This window comes from Acromyrmex echinatior, chromosome 18 (genome assembly GCF_024713525.1).
Source record: "Acromyrmex echinatior isolate Ae372 chromosome 18, ASM2471352v2, whole genome shotgun sequence".
Lineage (NCBI taxonomy): Eukaryota > Metazoa > Arthropoda > Insecta > Hymenoptera > Formicidae > Acromyrmex > Acromyrmex echinatior.
Genome location: NC_141869.1, coordinates 6,812,102 through 6,828,663, shown reverse-complemented (window position 1 = coordinate 6,828,663; position 16,562 = coordinate 6,812,102). Strand labels below are relative to the sequence as shown.

At 32.1% G+C, this 16,562-nt stretch overlaps 3 protein-coding genes across 4 annotated transcripts; 1 reads left to right on the top strand and 2 right to left on the bottom strand.

Annotated features, from left to right (window-relative positions):
- Nucleotides 1-118: 118 nt before the first annotated feature.
- On the bottom strand, nucleotides 119-3,427 carry LOC105144802 (uncharacterized). The gene is made up of 5 exons (XM_011053967.2): nucleotides 2,593-3,427; nucleotides 1,950-2,041; nucleotides 1,538-1,718; nucleotides 1,081-1,222; nucleotides 119-642 (listed from the first exon to the last, which is right to left on the bottom strand). The coding sequence occupies exons 2-5, from the start codon at nucleotides 2,039-2,041 to the stop codon at nucleotides 242-244; spliced, it is 816 nt and encodes a 271-aa protein (XP_011052269.2). The 5' UTR covers nucleotides 2,593-3,427; the 3' UTR covers nucleotides 119-241.
- A 470-nt stretch (nucleotides 3,428-3,897) lies between these two features.
- LOC105144801 (uncharacterized) lies at nucleotides 3,898-7,478 on the top strand. Its single transcript, XM_011053965.2, is given in 5 exon segments — nucleotides 3,898-4,543; nucleotides 4,545-4,730; nucleotides 4,897-5,080; nucleotides 5,175-5,340; nucleotides 5,916-7,478. Coding segments are annotated over 5 exon segments (786 nt in total). The 5' UTR covers nucleotides 3,898-4,450; the 3' UTR covers nucleotides 6,073-7,478.
- On the bottom strand, nucleotides 7,010-16,535 carry LOC105144803 (L-asparaginase). 2 transcript variants are annotated; one of them, XM_011053968.2, is made up of 9 exons: nucleotides 16,222-16,535; nucleotides 13,152-13,445; nucleotides 12,510-12,621; nucleotides 11,874-11,988; nucleotides 11,175-11,511; nucleotides 10,319-10,633; nucleotides 9,587-9,891; nucleotides 8,639-8,812; nucleotides 7,010-7,950 (listed from the first exon to the last, which is right to left on the bottom strand). In XM_011053968.2, exons 2-9 carry the CDS (start codon nucleotides 13,324-13,326, stop codon nucleotides 7,588-7,590), a joined length of 1,896 nt encoding a protein of 631 aa, XP_011052270.1. In that variant the 5' UTR covers nucleotides 13,327-13,445; nucleotides 16,222-16,535; the 3' UTR covers nucleotides 7,010-7,587. The 2 variants fall into 2 exon arrangements, with proteins under 2 accessions (XP_011052270.1, XP_087271852.1); XM_087415726.1 differs by lacking the exon at nucleotides 13,152-13,445 and having other exon boundaries at nucleotides 16,222-16,534.
- Between the last annotated feature and the right edge of the window lie 27 nt (nucleotides 16,536-16,562).

The following is a 16,562-nucleotide window of genomic DNA, read 5'->3' as shown; positions in this document are numbered from 1 at the left end:
ATTAAAATACTGCAAAAGCTACCGAGACTTTCACCGCTCATGATAAATAATTCTACGTATCTATTGCCTGTTAAATTGTTAAACTCTTATCTTGCCTCTTTCTTTGTCACACATAGTGTAGTATACGCAAGATACAGCGAGCTTATTTTTTACGCGCTTCTTTTCTTTTTCCATGATTTAATCTGCTATTTAAATTATAATCGTCTTTCTCTGAAGAGTAAAAAAAATTACATAAGCAATTTTACAACGAGGAATCAGTGGGCGTCGCGACGCGCGCGTTCACCGTCGCGATGACGTTAGCCAACAGCGACAGCATGGTCTCCATCGAGAAGCCGCAGTGTGGATACGATCTTGAACAGTTTCTGCCCTTTCTTCCGGCTTCCACCGCTTCCTCGATCGCCGTGCCCTGCATAGCTGTGCGGAACACCTGGTTGCTGGTGATTGTGTTCACCATCTTCTCAAAGGATGTTACCTTCTGGTCTTTCTCGTTCCCGTTGTTCTCGTCCTCGTCGCCGACTGCGGTGGCCGCCTGTTGCGAGTAGGTACATATCGCACGTTGCATGCACGAGGTCGTGTCGATGCCATGGCGAGCCAGGATATCATCGATTCTCGTCAGAGTCTGCGTGAAGCCATTATCTTCGCCTGCGTTGGATTGATATACTATATTAGTAGGTATTTTATGGATACTATAGGAACGGAATGTTCACGGAAAATTTCTTGCGAAATTTGAAATTAACGAAAATTGAAGAAAGAAAGAGGGATGACATTGTTTAAAATTTTTGCATATTTTATTTGATCAAGTTTCGAATCAGAAATCCATCAAGTTGAATGGAAGTTGAAAAATCACGTCAACTAATATTCTGAGAGATTCTTTAGTGGTTTACAGCGCGGAAATTATTAATGTTTCGGTCATGAAAAAACGTTAAGCTTCATGAGGAAGAGATCTGTGAAATTTGAGTTTTGTAAATTTAAAAACAAATAAAATAAACAGCGGGATTTAGTCAATATATATATAGATTTTATCATGGTAGAAGAATACGTTTCTATATCATGGATTTTATAAATGGATATAATACTTACTTCTCGCATAAGCACCATAAGTTCCCGACAGGATATAGAGCAGCTTTGGGATGATGAGAATCGATCCCACGCCTATGATAGCTCCCAAGAGAAGTCCTCCAAGATCTATTTTCGCCGGCGCATAAGGTGATACGCCGTAACCCTGATTCGGATTTAGTTGATTACGTAAATTTAATTAAATCACACGCCACTTTGAGTTTCCGATTAATTGACTTCAATTATTATCGAAAATAATAAGATAAAGTAATATCGAGTGCGACGATACTTTAGAGAAAATTTTCTAAAATTTTATAGGAGATAGATAGAAATAGGAGATGGAAAAGAAATAAGAGGGAAAAGAAATTGTAGAAATAAGAGATAAAGACGAAGTGTGGCACTATGTCCCAAAAGAATAGATATCTATAATAAAATGTGAAAAAGAAATGGGAAAAGAAACTCGATCGAGAAGAATACTTACGCTCCCTGTACTTCCGACATTGGTGAAACCAAATCGTGCCTCTTGGCTACGATCTGCAATGTCGTTCGTCTCGGGTTCGCGTTTCGACGCTTCGTCGTGCTGTTTAATCTGAGACGGCATGGCTACTTGATCCTGTGCTTTCGCCTGCTTTTCCATGTAGCTGATAGAACTCGGCACAAAACTATCGTACAAAGACAGATATATAACACAGATATTTTAACGATAAAAAATTACATTAATTTTCTCTTTAGATATCTAAATACTTTTTAATTTTTAAACCTTTTTTGAATGCCTTTTAAGCGTCATTTGCACTTCTGTGACATTTGGGAAGAAATGTTGAACATATTGTAAAAAGATATTAAATACAAATTCCTTGTATTATTAAAAATTTAATCGTTAAAATGAGACTTACCCTCCATCATCGAACTTCGGACTGCAATTGACCAGAATGGCGAAGCAGCTAATTATTGTCACGGTTAAACTTCGCGAGATACAAAATGTCATCTGAGAAAAAACTTAAAATAAATACTGAGAAAAATATCTGGTTAAAAACAGACACATTAGAAGATTATATTAATCTGAATTTCGATTACTTCAATTCTAGAATTCTAGCAGATTTATTCAGAAAATTCCGATTCGTCTATTTTAAGAATTTTAATCCAACTGAACATTTTTCTCGGTGAACCAATGGATTAACACGCATATCATATTAATATATTAATATATTATAATAAATTAAATGTTGACAGTATTTACGTGTTTTAATAAATATTGTACGAATATGGTACTCTACAATATTTCACAACAAAAAACATATCTTTTTGTAAAGCTAAAAATATTATTTAAATACTATCAAAAATTAAATGTTTGAGTCGACAGTTTTATTATTTACAGTTAGATGAATAACTAAATTTCTAAAATATGTCATAGATCTTTTAGAATACTTTGCGAACATTGCGTTACGATGAATCAAGGTAACAATTTTCCGAAGACTTTCTCGTGACATATATCGGGCAAATATGAACATAATTATTTAAAGTGGATCAAGTAAATACCTTCGATAAAGGAAAAGCGAATTCTTTAAGATACAACGTGGAACTGAGATATATCCTAGGATGAGATATGGTGATTCAGTGTCACGGACTGACTGTGTGATGTCTGCTTTCAGTCATATATAGTCGCTCTGGTCGTCTGAACACAAGTCGTGGATGATAATTGAAGTCCCGGTTTCGCTTTCATTGTTAGGTCTTTGTGGTGCATGACGTCTCCTTGTCGTCGCCTTCGTCGTCGCGGGCGAAGAGAAGGCCGTTTCTTCTTCTTCTTCTACAACGACTGCAACCACGTTGTCATCAGGTTACTCCGTTTGAAATTCTGAGGCTGAAATAATGGCCGGCCGTCAACAATGTTCTCTTAAGATGTTCACTGACTTTTGACATGGGAAATTTTGCGATTTCAATCTCCGTCTTCTCGCGGCTGAAGTGATCTTGTCCATGTTACGACTTTCTGTAGCGCGTTACGAAATGTGTGGAACTTTGGGGTAGTTATGACTTGCATCTACCTAATTGTTTACGTAACTAATTTTGATTACGTTTCCAAAGAACCATATGATGCAATTTGATTTGGAAAGATGAAATTAAATTTTTTAATAATCGTTAATGTGCGCGATTAAACAGAATAATATTAACATAATTTACGCTCCGAATGATCCCAATTTGCAAAAAAAAGAAATAAAAATAAATCGATAGAAAGCACATATAATAGACAAGTTTAAAATTTTACATTTAAAATTTGTAGAGTTCGTAAAAAAAAAATTTTAATTCAGTAAGTTAGTAAAAAAATGCGAAGAAAAGTGGTTGAATAATTTTTACCTTACTGGATTAATAAAAATATTCTGACTATCTTTGTCGAACTTATGACAAACTTTACTTGTTCTGAAAGTAAAAATATCAGAGGTGTAAGGTAAAAAATATAATTATTGTAAATCCGTTCAACTGATCATTATCTTACAATAAAGTAAATCATACTATTCTCAAAATTGTACGCATGAATACAACTCTCAAAATTTATTTTACAAAATGTAAAAAGTATCTTATAATATAGCCTTATTATATGATGATCGTTCATTCATCAGAGAAGTAAAATAAATTTTCATAAGTGAGTGTTTGTCCTTATTAGCTCATATTACTTTCCTACATTTTTTCCATGTGGGGAAAAGAATATTAAACAGATTTATATAAAAATCGACGATTAGTCGATAAAATCAAAGAGATACAAATTAAGAAGTGACCAAACGAAAGATCGAAAGTAGGATTAAGGATTTAAATGCAAGAAACCGCGAAAGCGTATGTAAGTAGCAGAGTTCACGCTATGAGATCATATATCGGAATTCTTCCGGAAATTTCTCGGAAAGAAATTCCATCTATACGTTGCATGTTCGCTACAAAAATCGCGCGGGAAGAAGCCAGAGCGCGAATCAAAGTCACCTTTCGCGAAGCTCGCGTGTCGCGTTCTTCCCCGTTTCGAGTTTGACGGAGAAGTCGGTTCTAGACGGTGCCCCGGGAAATTCACTGAAAGTTACAGCTGGCCGAGTCTATAATTCTAATTGACTCGTCGTCACATTCGCTCCTTTTTTTGCAGATGAAAAATTATGTTTATAATAAGTCACGAGAAGTCCATAATTATTGGGTTCCTTTATCTCTCCCGCGATGCGCGGCAAAATGTAAAAGCGAAACTCGCCAAATGCAACAGTAATTAATAATACATTATTCTGGATTTCGCCGTTTGAGTTCGTTAATTCCGTCGCGAGAAATCGGTATTTCCTGTTTTGATAGGGGCAGACGAGCCTGTTACGAACGGGACAAATTAGTGGGGGTCTGCTGCACTGGAACGTTGAAAAGCACTTGGGTAGCACAAATGCATCTCATTACTTCGCGGACGGCAGAAAGTCGAGGATATCGAGAATCCGATAAAGCAAGTGTCAACGTTTTATCTTCAACTGTTCCTAACTTCAATTATTCTTAAAGAGACTTTAAACATGAGGGCCACACCAACGGATTCGGTCGCTCTGATTCTTCTACCCTTCGCGCTGTTCTTCGTGCGAGTAATTGGCGACGGCAATTCACGGACGTTCATGAATCTTAATGGCCAAAAGCCGCAATTCATCTCGTTTGACACTAAAGGTGGAGAAGTCGATGTGAGTATATCGAAGTTGATTGAGTGGAAATTTTTAAAACACGTAAATTCCACGAGAATTAATCTTATTGTACAATATAATTGAACGGTTTTCCTTTAATTTCGAGTCATTTTTGAAGAATTCGATTTCAAATCGTTCGAGAGATCTTCCTGTTTGAATTTTTCAGATCACTTGGGATATATCGGTACCCTTCTTCACGATACCGATGAATCACGTGAGCGAGAATGGCGAAGTGTTACCACTGCTTAACGTTAACACGAAAGGATTGTCAATCGCTGGCGTGCTAACAGCCATTCTCACTTTGGTGGTGCCCCTCTTATCAAAGCCAGGCCCGGGAATGCAATATCGAAGTACGAGTTTCATTCCTATTCACTGCTCTGTGTTAAGATAATAAATTTATTGTAAACATTCTTGAATTACCTGGAGTGTGAATTTCTGTGTCAGGTCTCGACTCGCAATGGTCGCAAATGGGAGATACGATAAACGAAATTGTGTTTAGCAATCGATACATCGCACCCTGCGTCCAGCGTATTGTTTGCACCATCGTTTCCGAGGCGAGTCATTCCGATAATCCTTCGAGTACCGATAAGATTATCGATGGATTATCAAGGTACGATTAATTTTTAATATTATTTTTTTATAACAATAAGTAATTAACAACTATTAATATATAAAATATTTTTGAGATTTTTAACCACTATTTTAATTTAGAATTAACTAAATAATAATATTATTTTAGATAGAAAAATTTATTTGCTTATTTAATGAGTATTCACTACATTAATAATTCAATCAAGTTAATAGGATATATATGTAATAAACTCTGCTAAATTTGGAGGGAAAGACATTAAAGAAATAAACTGGACAAGTGATATGTTAAGAGTAAGATAACTAATTAATAACATTCATATTGAAAATACATTACAATTAAATAACGATTAAAGTAAGAGTAAAAATTTTTTTTTTTTTCTTAATAATCGTTGAGAATTACACTCGTATATTACTCTTTGCCCAATTACAAAGACATTAAAATTTATAACAAAGCACATTAACTATTTAATCAAGAAAAATTATATATAAAGATTATTGAATCAAATGAATGAATATATGCGGAAAAATTCTTTAATTGGTTACATAAGGAATTGAATTCTAATTATATGAATTTATTTTAATTATCTCAAACAGTCACAAGTGGTTTAAGGAATTCACAAATGGCACAGTCCTTCAGGAAGCTATCAGAGTAGGTCGAGAAGGGCACCACGACTGTAGTCGCATCTACAAGGAATGCTTTGTGACGCCGAACATTCTTAAAAGTATGATGGCGCAAATCGGCGTAATTTGATGCTATGATGTTCGCAATTGTAAATTGTAAATAAGGTATTATTAATCGCGAGACAGTGTTTGAGTAGTCTTTTATTATCACATATCTTCTTTTTGCCGAAGCGAACGACGCGTCGAGAATGATTTTGTGAAAATTTTGCACCCTCTAACCTGGCAAATCTGTTTCACGTTCAATTTTGAAATCATTCACAGTGTAACGAATGAGTTACATCAGGATGGCTGATCTTCATTATTCTGATGCACGAGGTGTGAAATTTCGTCGCGCTTAAGAGAAACCTCGTCGCATATTTAGATGATGGCGCTTTCACTTTTGCTTTTACGCAAATTGTTAGAAACCACTGTTATTTTGACAAACATATAGTTTGATGTCATATTTAATTTATTCTCATTTATCAGTTTCATTTAATTTATTTAAAAGTTTCATTTAAAATAAACGATTTCTTCGTGACAACGCAGGTAAATTAAAGGGATTTGCTTACATTAAATTTTTCTGCGTGATGTCCTCCAAAATATAAAAATTCGAACTTTTCAAAAAATTGGAGAAAATTAGTCATCAGCACAGCAAATAAATAATAGCAGTAGATTATTTTTTACGTACAAGATAAAAACTATTTTAAAAATATATAATAAATATATTTAATACAAAGAAGCGTATAAATGCTCTAATATTCTAATTAAATTATAATGTAAGTAATGAATATTAATTCAAACGATCACATGCTGTTATTAATTAAAGTTATTATATAGGATTATTATTTTATTATTGATATTATATTTTAAATAATGAAATCGTACAAATATTATTAAAATAAGACACAAAATTATAATACAGAAGATTTGAGGACTCTAAAATTCTAAGGATTCTTAGATAGAAAATTTAGTTCCCGAGAAATTCCCGAGAATCGTTGGCTTTTTATTTATAATCATCAAAAATATATATGTTTATATACTTATAAATTTTATTGTAAAATACATTTAATTCTATAAACATATTTATTTTATAAATTATAAATTTACCAATTTCGATAGTATATAGTAAAAATGTTATTGCGCAGATCACGTATGACGCGTCTATCCCTTTCCAAAATCCTGTCACGTACTTTTCAATCTTTAAAACTCGACTGCATCGACCTCATTCAAGCTAGTTAAATAATTTTTTTCGCTTACAATATGATAAGCAATAAACTATAAGCAATAAAGCATAACCAATAAATTATATATATTTTAAATCGGAAGAATCAGGTAGAACAAATCAACAGTCAGTCGAAATATTTTACTCTGAATCCCTTTGAAAAAATTATTTCCGGATTTAGATAATTAAAGCCCGATTACACTATAATATTACTTTAACTTTAAAGGCTTAAAACTCTCTCTCTCTCTCTCTCTCTCTCTCTCTCTCTCTCTCTCTCAAGCCAAGAGAGACAGAAAGAGAGAGAAAAAAGTTTAAGTCTTGTTTAAAGTTAGAGCAATGTACACTCGAATCTAAAATGTAGACAAGCAGTACAAGATTTTGTATTCACGCTGTAATTTTGTCGTCATCGTGGTCGGCATTCTGCTTGAAAGACGCTAACAAACGCGCGGCTGTCGCAGCTCGCGTAGCCTCTGCGAGATCCATCGCGGTTTGTCCCAGCATATCGAGGCAATGCGGATCTGCGCCATGATCTAACAGGAACTCAATCGCTTCCGTGCGATCATGAAGAGCAGCGAAATGCAGTGGCGTGCGTCCAGAAAAATTCTTTTGCGACAGATCAGCACCAGCCAGCAGGTACGACTGCAGACGCTTCGTGTTTCCTGCGGTCGCGGCCATGCACATCTTCTCGCTGATCAGCACAGCATCGCCATGAAGATGTGCTCCACATTGCAGTAATATCCTGATGATCTAGAAAATCATAAAACGCACTTTCAATAATGATATTTTGATCATGGAATCTTAGTCCGCTAATTAAAACAAGATACCTTTCGGTAAAGATGATATAACAAGAGAAGCGCCAAGTACATAATGCACACATGGATTTCACTTAACTTTAAGGTATGTTTTACTCACTATTTATGGATAAGTGGCACGATATTTAAGTATTCTCGAAAAATTTGTATTTAAAGTTTTGAAATTTTTAATTGAGTCGTGAATTAATATTATTAATATTATATGGTTGCAGGCTTTTAAATAATGTTATGATTATAAGATAATAATTTTTCTATTATATACATTGTCTAATTATTTATTTAAATATCTAATTATTTAAATTTACTTATAATTTTGTAAAAAAGTTTATTAGTATTAAAAAAAGCACAGAAACTTTCGATGCAAACTTCTCGCAAATATTTAAATATTGCGTTGTGCCACTTACTCGTGAATTAGTAGAAGATAGTGAGAATATTAAAACATATTTAAAGTTGGGCAAAATCCTCCTTCGTATACACTACTTGATCTTCTTGTGAGATCATCAAGATTCTCTTTAACAATTTATTTTATGATTTCAATCAAGTATTTAAAATTTGTTTATAATATGTATAAAGATATATGATAGGATTGGAATTCAGATTTAATTTCTGGAGAACAGTCTCACCTCATGATAATCGTATTCAATTGCGTCAGTGAGAGGCGTGCGATCAAAACGATCCTTAATGTGAACATTCGCACCCATTTTTAAAAGACGTCGCACGACTTTTAAATCTCCTTCGCAGCAGGCTATGTGTAAAGCCGTTCGACCATCTGCGTTTGCTTGCGAGATATCCGCGCCCTAAATAGAAAAAGCCGATTAGAATAATAAACTAATTAGTAAATAATTCAGAAACTCATCCGTAATACGCTGCAAATGTATATTATTTTTATATTATATTGCCGTATATAATTAGTGTAATTAGCTTATTAATGACATATATTTTCAAAGCCTAATATTTTTATTAATATAAATCTATTTTAATCTTTAATTTTAAGATTCTCAACGATAGAAAACTAATCCTTCAGTTAATGTCACACTATACTATTTTGTCACGAATGCAACTCAGTAAACAAGAATGAATTGAAATGGCTTGACATGGATTTAGATTTTTATTTTACATTCACATTCGCGAACATTAAAATAAATTCTTTTCAATCCAAATGCATTTTTATTATTACAGAAATACATGAAACGCATTTCTATGCCTTTCAATCTAAAACTAATATTAGCTTTTTCTATGCATTGTGAATATTTTTTAATTCAAAATTCTAAATAAGAAATGCAGTTTTTTAAGCCAACTGAATCTAACTGAATCCAATTGAATCTAAATGAAAAAAAGTTTTTTACCATTCACACAACTGAATTCAATGGATTTAAAATACGTGTAAAAATTTCAATTCATTTTAATCCATTCCCGATTACTGGAAACACATTGTGATGGAAAAGAGCGAACGATTCTTAAAGATGTTTAATTTTTTATAATATTCTTCAGAGGCTATCAACTTTTGTTGCTTATTGAAAGAGATAATAATTATCAGTAACGTAAAATTTTAAATATTGAAGATTACTGACGTATCCTCTTAAAGACTCGAGTTTCACAACATCGCGTCTCACTACTGCGGCGTTCAGCATAGCTGGAAACAGGATCGACCCCAATTCCTGAAGTTCTACTGTTGAGGATAATCTCAAAGAGCTAGCGACAGCTTCCACTAAGTCCCAATCCTGTATTGTAGGCGGTCGACCGGCGGTCAGTTCGCCCCGTAAATTCGTTTGCATCATTTGTCGCTTAGTTTCCGTATCCCAATCCTTCTTCGATAAGACGTACGCGAGTTTCGTCAACGCGGCCTCCGGTGTCATGTCAAAGCCCGATATCACACCTGCGCATTGATAGCGAATTATTGTGAGTCTTAAAATAAAATTTATCTTAAGTAGAATACGTAACGCTATCGCAGCTTAAAATAAAATTTATCTTAAGTAGAATACGTAACGTTATCGCAACTTAAAATAAAATTTATCTGAAGTAGAATACGTAACATTATATTGTAACATAAGAAAATATTTATGTTTATAACTCGCGCTTTATTACGCAAGTTTTCCGTAACATTTTCTACAATCTTAATCTGTAATTTTACTGAAAAGAGAAAGATAAAATTTAATGGAGAGATTTAAGATTTAATGGAAAGAATTAAGATTGCTAATAATCTCGAGGAAGTTTCAGTATTATTTAAGCTATTTAGGTAAGAGATCTCTATATGTTTAAATGATTAATCCTCTTTTGAATCAGTATTTTTATTTGTACGGTACCAGCTTTTTGGAGCAATTTTCCAGCCTCGTACGTATCCGAGACACACCCAGTCGTACATTGTGTGATATTCACAATAATCACACCGCGCTTTGTCGCTGCGCTAAGTTCTTGGATGATATCATCACGATTTGTCGGGATGTTCCCCAAACCGTAGGATTGTAGCACGACTCCTTCGATGGGTGGTTGAAGAAACACCTTAACCAGGTCGGAAGTGATACTGGGAAATAATCGGAGCAGGCCTACGTTTCGATTGAGTGACGCGTGTACGTAGAACTTTTCCATAGTACAGGGACGAAAAATCAAACGATAGTCCACTACGAAGGAATATTAGTCTTGAATTCTTTAGAATGTGTCTCGTAAATTGTGTTAATCAAGTTAGATTTTTTCTTAGAGAAAAAAAAATGTTAATATTTATAGCACACTGTAAGAAGTGCGATGTTTAAAATGTTTATGTTTAAAACATCTTTGCAAAACGTTTTAATAAAAGATATTGTAATTTATAATAAAAGATATTGTAATTTTAAACGTTTTAGTATTTTAAATCCAAATACACATACTGTTTTGTTTATTAAAAAAGTTTAAGACTACGATATTTTTAAGTAAGTTCAAAAAACGGAGATATTTGAATATCTTAAAATTGAACACTTCTTTTTTGAATGCATCTGCAAACAATTGATAATAGGCAATGCTTAATAATAGATTATTATGTATAATAATTTAATTATATATATATATATATATATATATATATATTTCAAATTATGATTTAATTTCTCATAAATAAAATTAATGTTCACTAAAACTTTAGAAAAATCTCAAGAAAATTATATTATTGTCTTGAATCTATGTAGCAACCTTCAATCTTGACGTTCGCCATAGCGAGAGGTGAAAAATTTGGTGACTGGAATGCTTCGAATGATGTTGCAGACGCCTTGCTCGTCCGATTGCCGCGCAACAAGTTTGTACCGAAGAACACGCATACTTCAGGTATATTGTAATTCGCCGCAATTACAAGAGACGCGAGGAAGTTGTCCAGACCGTCGCTCCTCGTGTCAAAAATCGGTACTTGTGAACCGGTTAGGATGACAGTCTTGCCCAGAGCCTCGAGCATGAAAGAAAGAGCGGATGCAGTGTAACTGAGAGTATCGGTGCCGTGAAGGACTACGAATCCGTCGAAGCGCTCGTAAGATTCCTACAAAAGAAAAGCTCTGAGAATGGCCTTACCATAATTTAATTTATTTTCGAGTATGCTTCAATTTTATTAAACACGTAGACAGCTTTGGTTGCAAGTTTCCTTGTAATCTTTCCTTGTAACTTGAGGATTAGATTTTAACTCGAGTAAGATTAGATTAACTGGATTAGATTAATTATTTAAAAGTATCGAACGTGAATCGCTTGATATATAATATATTGTATATACATCTTCATTTGTGTCTAAAATTGCGTAATTTAAGAACTTATTGTTTTAAAAAAATACATTGAATTAAAAAATTTAAATAAGAGAGCAACGTATTTTCTTTAAGTTGCTCTATCTTTATGTCTGAATTAACATACCTTAATATCGTTAGCAATGCGAATCCAACCATCCATGGTCATATTACTGGAATCGCAGAGATTCGAGTATTCGAATACGTTGTAAACAACCCGACGATTGTCAGTTGCAGTCACGCTGTAAGATTAAGAGGAAAACACTTTTAACATTGCGCAAGAGAAAGCGAAATGGTACGCGAGGAACCGGTTCTTCCGCAAATTGGGTAGAATTTTTACAGTTTATGTTTCCCTACGGAAAATAATCGGATTGAAAAAAACTGGCACAGAAGAAACTTTCAATTTTCAAAACCAATGCTGCTTAATTACTTATCTTTTACAATAAATCGAGTGATTGATCTTGTCATAAAAATTGTTATATTCAACTTAAAAATAATAAAAAGGTCTTAGTATTTATAATTCATTCTTATTCCAAGACAATCTTAAATATAAGTATATTAATTATAAATACTAATTTTATTAAGGAATTATATTTTTGGAAACAATTTAAATGATTTATTTAATATCCGATTTTTTTCTCACGAGTGAAAGTTCAAAGTTAAAATTCCAACAAAAATTTAATTGATAAAACGAGTTTATAGAAATCATTGTTGTATGGGTAATTATAATATCTGCAAATAATATTAAACGTTAAACACTTACGGCAAAACTAGCGGTCCCATCGCCCCAAATCTTTTCTCGGCATACTCTCGATCATACAATTGTGGATATTTCCGTAGGTTTTTTATAAATGCATTGGCTAATGGCACCAGTGCTACAGAAAACAGTCATTTTGTTGTTGTCAGCAAAGTATAATAAAGATGGAGATAATTATGACATTATTTTAAATTTATTATTCTAATTTATTTGTCATCACATTTGGAGCTTTAATTGTATTATGTTTATAATTTTCTTTTGATTTATATTCGAAAATTCTGTAGCAAAGATAAAACCAGAGATCCAAGACAAATTACATAAATCATTCTTTGGATCTAAAATCTTCATTGGAATCCATTTATCATTAAAAATTAAGTTATACGAATATATTCTACCAACGATCTGTGGACGAAAGACACTAAAAATCCATAAGTTGCGTGAGCTGTGAAACGAGAGAAAAATAAGGATGTACAAAATCGGAGATTCCTCGAGATCGGATGGGATTTCATAAAAAATGAAGAAGAACATTCGTATGTAAAGCTTAGCTGTGTCTGAAATTTATGGTGATAAAAATTTTACGGCGCAAGATTTCATGATTTCTTCGAAATCTACATCTAAGGTAATTCTTAAATTTCATGAAATAATCACCTCCTTGTTCATTTCTTATCATTCCTATCGTACCACCCGTGTAAAGCACCAGAACGCGACCTTCCTGCTCGTTATCATTGGCCATCCTGCCGGTGACGTTTCTTCTAATACTTTCTATGTTTCTACCATTATTATCGTTATCACAAACATTTTCTGACCTACTAGGCGATGACATAACGCACGTGCAGCCGTTTCGATGACTTCTATGAGACTGATTGCAAGACCGACTGGTGTCGCATGATCTTGTTTGCACTGACGTCAGGAATTGGTATACAACTGTAGTTATGTCTGTTTCTACCAATACAAATTAACTTCAATCTTAGTTCAACTTACTTTTTATTTTTTCTAGTTTTTAGAAAAAGATGGAGAGTAAATTAAACAAAGATTAAAGTTAATCTAAGTAGATTTGTAAGAACTAAAGAAAAAATCAAGAGTAAATTGAACTAAAAAAACTAAACGTACGTTGATAAAAACAGACAATAAAATGAATATTTTTCATTTCTTAAATTTTTGAAAGATTTATATTATTTTTTATGAATTATTATCTTCAATTTTTATTGTCTGCGAATGTTGTCTTTGATTGTGTTTGATTAAAAAAAATATCTATAATCCTTAATTATTTATCAAAAGTTCTAATTTTGTATTTAGATTGATCTTAATGAAATTGATCTTAATAAATAAGAGCCAGTTTTGTGGTTATCTTTGTATTTTTTTTTTCAATTCTTGTTCATGGTTAAATAGAATAAAAATAGATGAATAAGAAGGAAACTTACCACGTCACTTGTTATCATCTGTTAGCAGCTTATTCGACAGTAATTCAGTCTTATACATACACTATTATAACGTGCCAATCCCAAGCCCTTCTCCCAAGGAGAATTACAAAGAGAGACAAATTTTTAGCTGTGACTTTATGATTGTGACGATATGTGAGATATTTATCTTCCAATAACACAGTTAACAGACGATGACAAACAACTAGAAATAAATGACGACGTAACGTTGCTGTTAATTGTAAGATAATGAATACATCCCATGTTATTTTTCTTTCTGCTTATAATAGAATTTACCATATTAAGTGGAAAAAATTGCATTTATTTGTTTGTTCTTTCTGTATATTCAGTATTTCATCAGATTAAACAATATGGATTTTTATTATTATAAAATAAGATAAAGTATTTACAAAGAAATGATCAAATTATCTATAAATTATTATGTATAAAAAAGCATATGTCAATTTATTTTAATTTGCTTAATTTTTTAAATATAGAAGTCCTTAAACTTTATTAAATATCATTCGATTTGTTAAATGTTTTCAAGGTATTAGTTTCTTTTCTTTTTCCCTCATTGATTTACGATATTTTTTTAATGATCTTTTTAAACAAATAATTTTTTTCGGCAATAACATTATTTTATAATCATTAAATATAACTGCGATACATTAAGCATCTTGTAAAGATGCATATGATTATTAAGTTTTCATTGTTTTTTTATTTATAATTATAAAAAAATTTTGCTTCTCCTGGGGGAAGCAACATTCGGAGTTACGTATCAAGCATGTGAACTATACATGTAAACTATACATAAAAAGTCGTTTCGATTTAATCAATGAGTGTATTGGAATTGTTTTGAGAATTTCTTAGATTGTATTGTTTATACTATAAATTCTTAGCAATTCTTTTAGTGCATTGATTGCTTTTATTCCGATTTGAGGCAGTTGATGCGTCTGATGTGTTAATTCATAAATGTATGTATGATCTATATTTATGCGCTTTATACGTAAATCGGAACAAATATTCGTGGTATAATAACTTTTAAATGGGTCAAACATTTTTTGAAATCATATCATTCTTGTTGTTTATTAAATGTTAAACAAAAACAAATAACATTCGCGAACATTGTGAATGCATTTGGAACGCATTTTAAAAAAGAACGAATATTATGGCCAAGAAGAAGCTGAAACGAATAACTTGAAGCCTTGAAAGTTATTTATTTTATATTATAATTATTAGTTTATTTCATCTTAATTAATATTATGAATTTGGAAATTAATTTTCAAAGTTTGATATTATGTTATTATGTTATATAATAATAATTAATAATTAAAAATATAATAAATAATATAATATATATAATAATATAACAATATAATATAATATAATATAATATATTATTATATACAGAAAAAATTTCAAACGTAATATCGAACATAGGGTCGAGTATTTCGTAAAATATGAAAGATACGGAAAAATTATAAAAATAATAAGGCTCAATAAATCAAAATAAGTAAAAAGGAAAAAGGGCTACGAGCCTAAAACATAAATTGACAAACTGTATGAGTAGTTAAAAAAATTTTTTTGAAATAAAACTATGTCATAAATTAAAAACGTAAAATATAATTTGACAATCAGAAGGTGAACAAAACAAACGTTTCGATCCTAGTTGGATCATTTTCAATGTGACAAATAAATTAGTGTGACAAAATAAATTAACAACGGTAATTAACAATAGAGTTATAACGTAGATAAAAAACATAAGAGATCAAGTAAAATTCGCATTCGGACGCAAATTAACTATAAAGCTCGCTCCAAATTGAGAGGAAATCAAACAAACGATTATAGTTGACAAAAATGTGCTCCTCCGAACCGTATGTGTGTATAAGGACGAACATGTTTCTGTTAGCAAGTATAAATTGTAATAATAAATTAACGGTAGAAGTAAATAAAAATAATAAGAATAATAAGAAAAGTACGAATCGAGTCGCAAACAGTAAAAAGGAAAGTACAAATAAGTCGTAAATAATATTAGGTGTTTGGAATTAATTCGTAGCGTTTTACAAGTGATGGGAAGTACTTTCATTAATGTATTTTTTAATGCTCATGTGAAATAAATAACATTCTTTCATTAAAAACGCTACGAATTAATTCCAACACCTAATAAGTCAAAATTAAAAGAAAGAGGCAAAAATTATCTTTGATATTATAAGACAAGCACATAAGAAAAAAAGAGTAAATTGCCAACATGCATTGTATATGTATGATGAGTTTAGAACAAATAAATTCATAATAAATACCTTATGTGTGTGTCGAAATGATGTATTATAGATTAGGCAATGCGAATGGAATCGAAATTGATCGTCTCTCTAAGAAGCTAAGATATAAAGTACGACATATAAAGACAAGAAGGTTGAAATGGAAAACTAGAAAGGGAAGGGGGAAAAAAATAATAAGAAGGAAAGAATAAAGTGGAAGGGAGAGAAAGTAGGGAGAGAAGAGAAGGATAGGGAAGGGAAAGCAATCAAGAGGGAGAAAGAGACTGGATGATCTGTGAATAAGTATCGGGTAAAGATTCGGTATCGTTTTGTCTATTATGGCCTTGTTTCTGTCTTTTAATATGAATCATTTCACCAATCTC

Excerpts from the sequence above, each read along its gene's own strand:
- LOC105144802 (XM_011053967.2), bottom strand. The coding sequence starts at position 2,041 with ATGACATTTTGTATCTCGCGAAGTTTAACCGTGACAATAATTAGCTGC. Across the intron at positions 1,719-1,949 it reads CCGAAGTTCGATGATGGAGG|TTTTGTGCCGAGTTCTATCA; the intron begins GTAAGTCTCATT and ends TTTGTACGATAG. Across the intron at positions 643-1,080 it reads TTATGGTGCTTATGCGAGAA|GCGAAGATAATGGCTTCACG; the intron begins GTAAGTATTATA and ends AATCCAACGCAG.
- LOC105144803 (XM_011053968.2), bottom strand. The coding sequence starts at position 13,326 with ATGTCATCGCCTAGTAGGTCAGAAAATGTTTGTGATAACGATAATAAT. Across the intron at positions 11,512-11,873 it reads GCATTGCTAACGATATTAAG|GAATCTTACGAGCGCTTCGA; the intron begins GTATGTTAATTC and ends TTTCTTTTGTAG. Across the intron at positions 10,634-11,174 it reads GGCGAACGTCAAGATTGAAG|TGGACTATCGTTTGATTTTT; the intron begins GTTGCTACATAG and ends ATTCCTTCGTAG.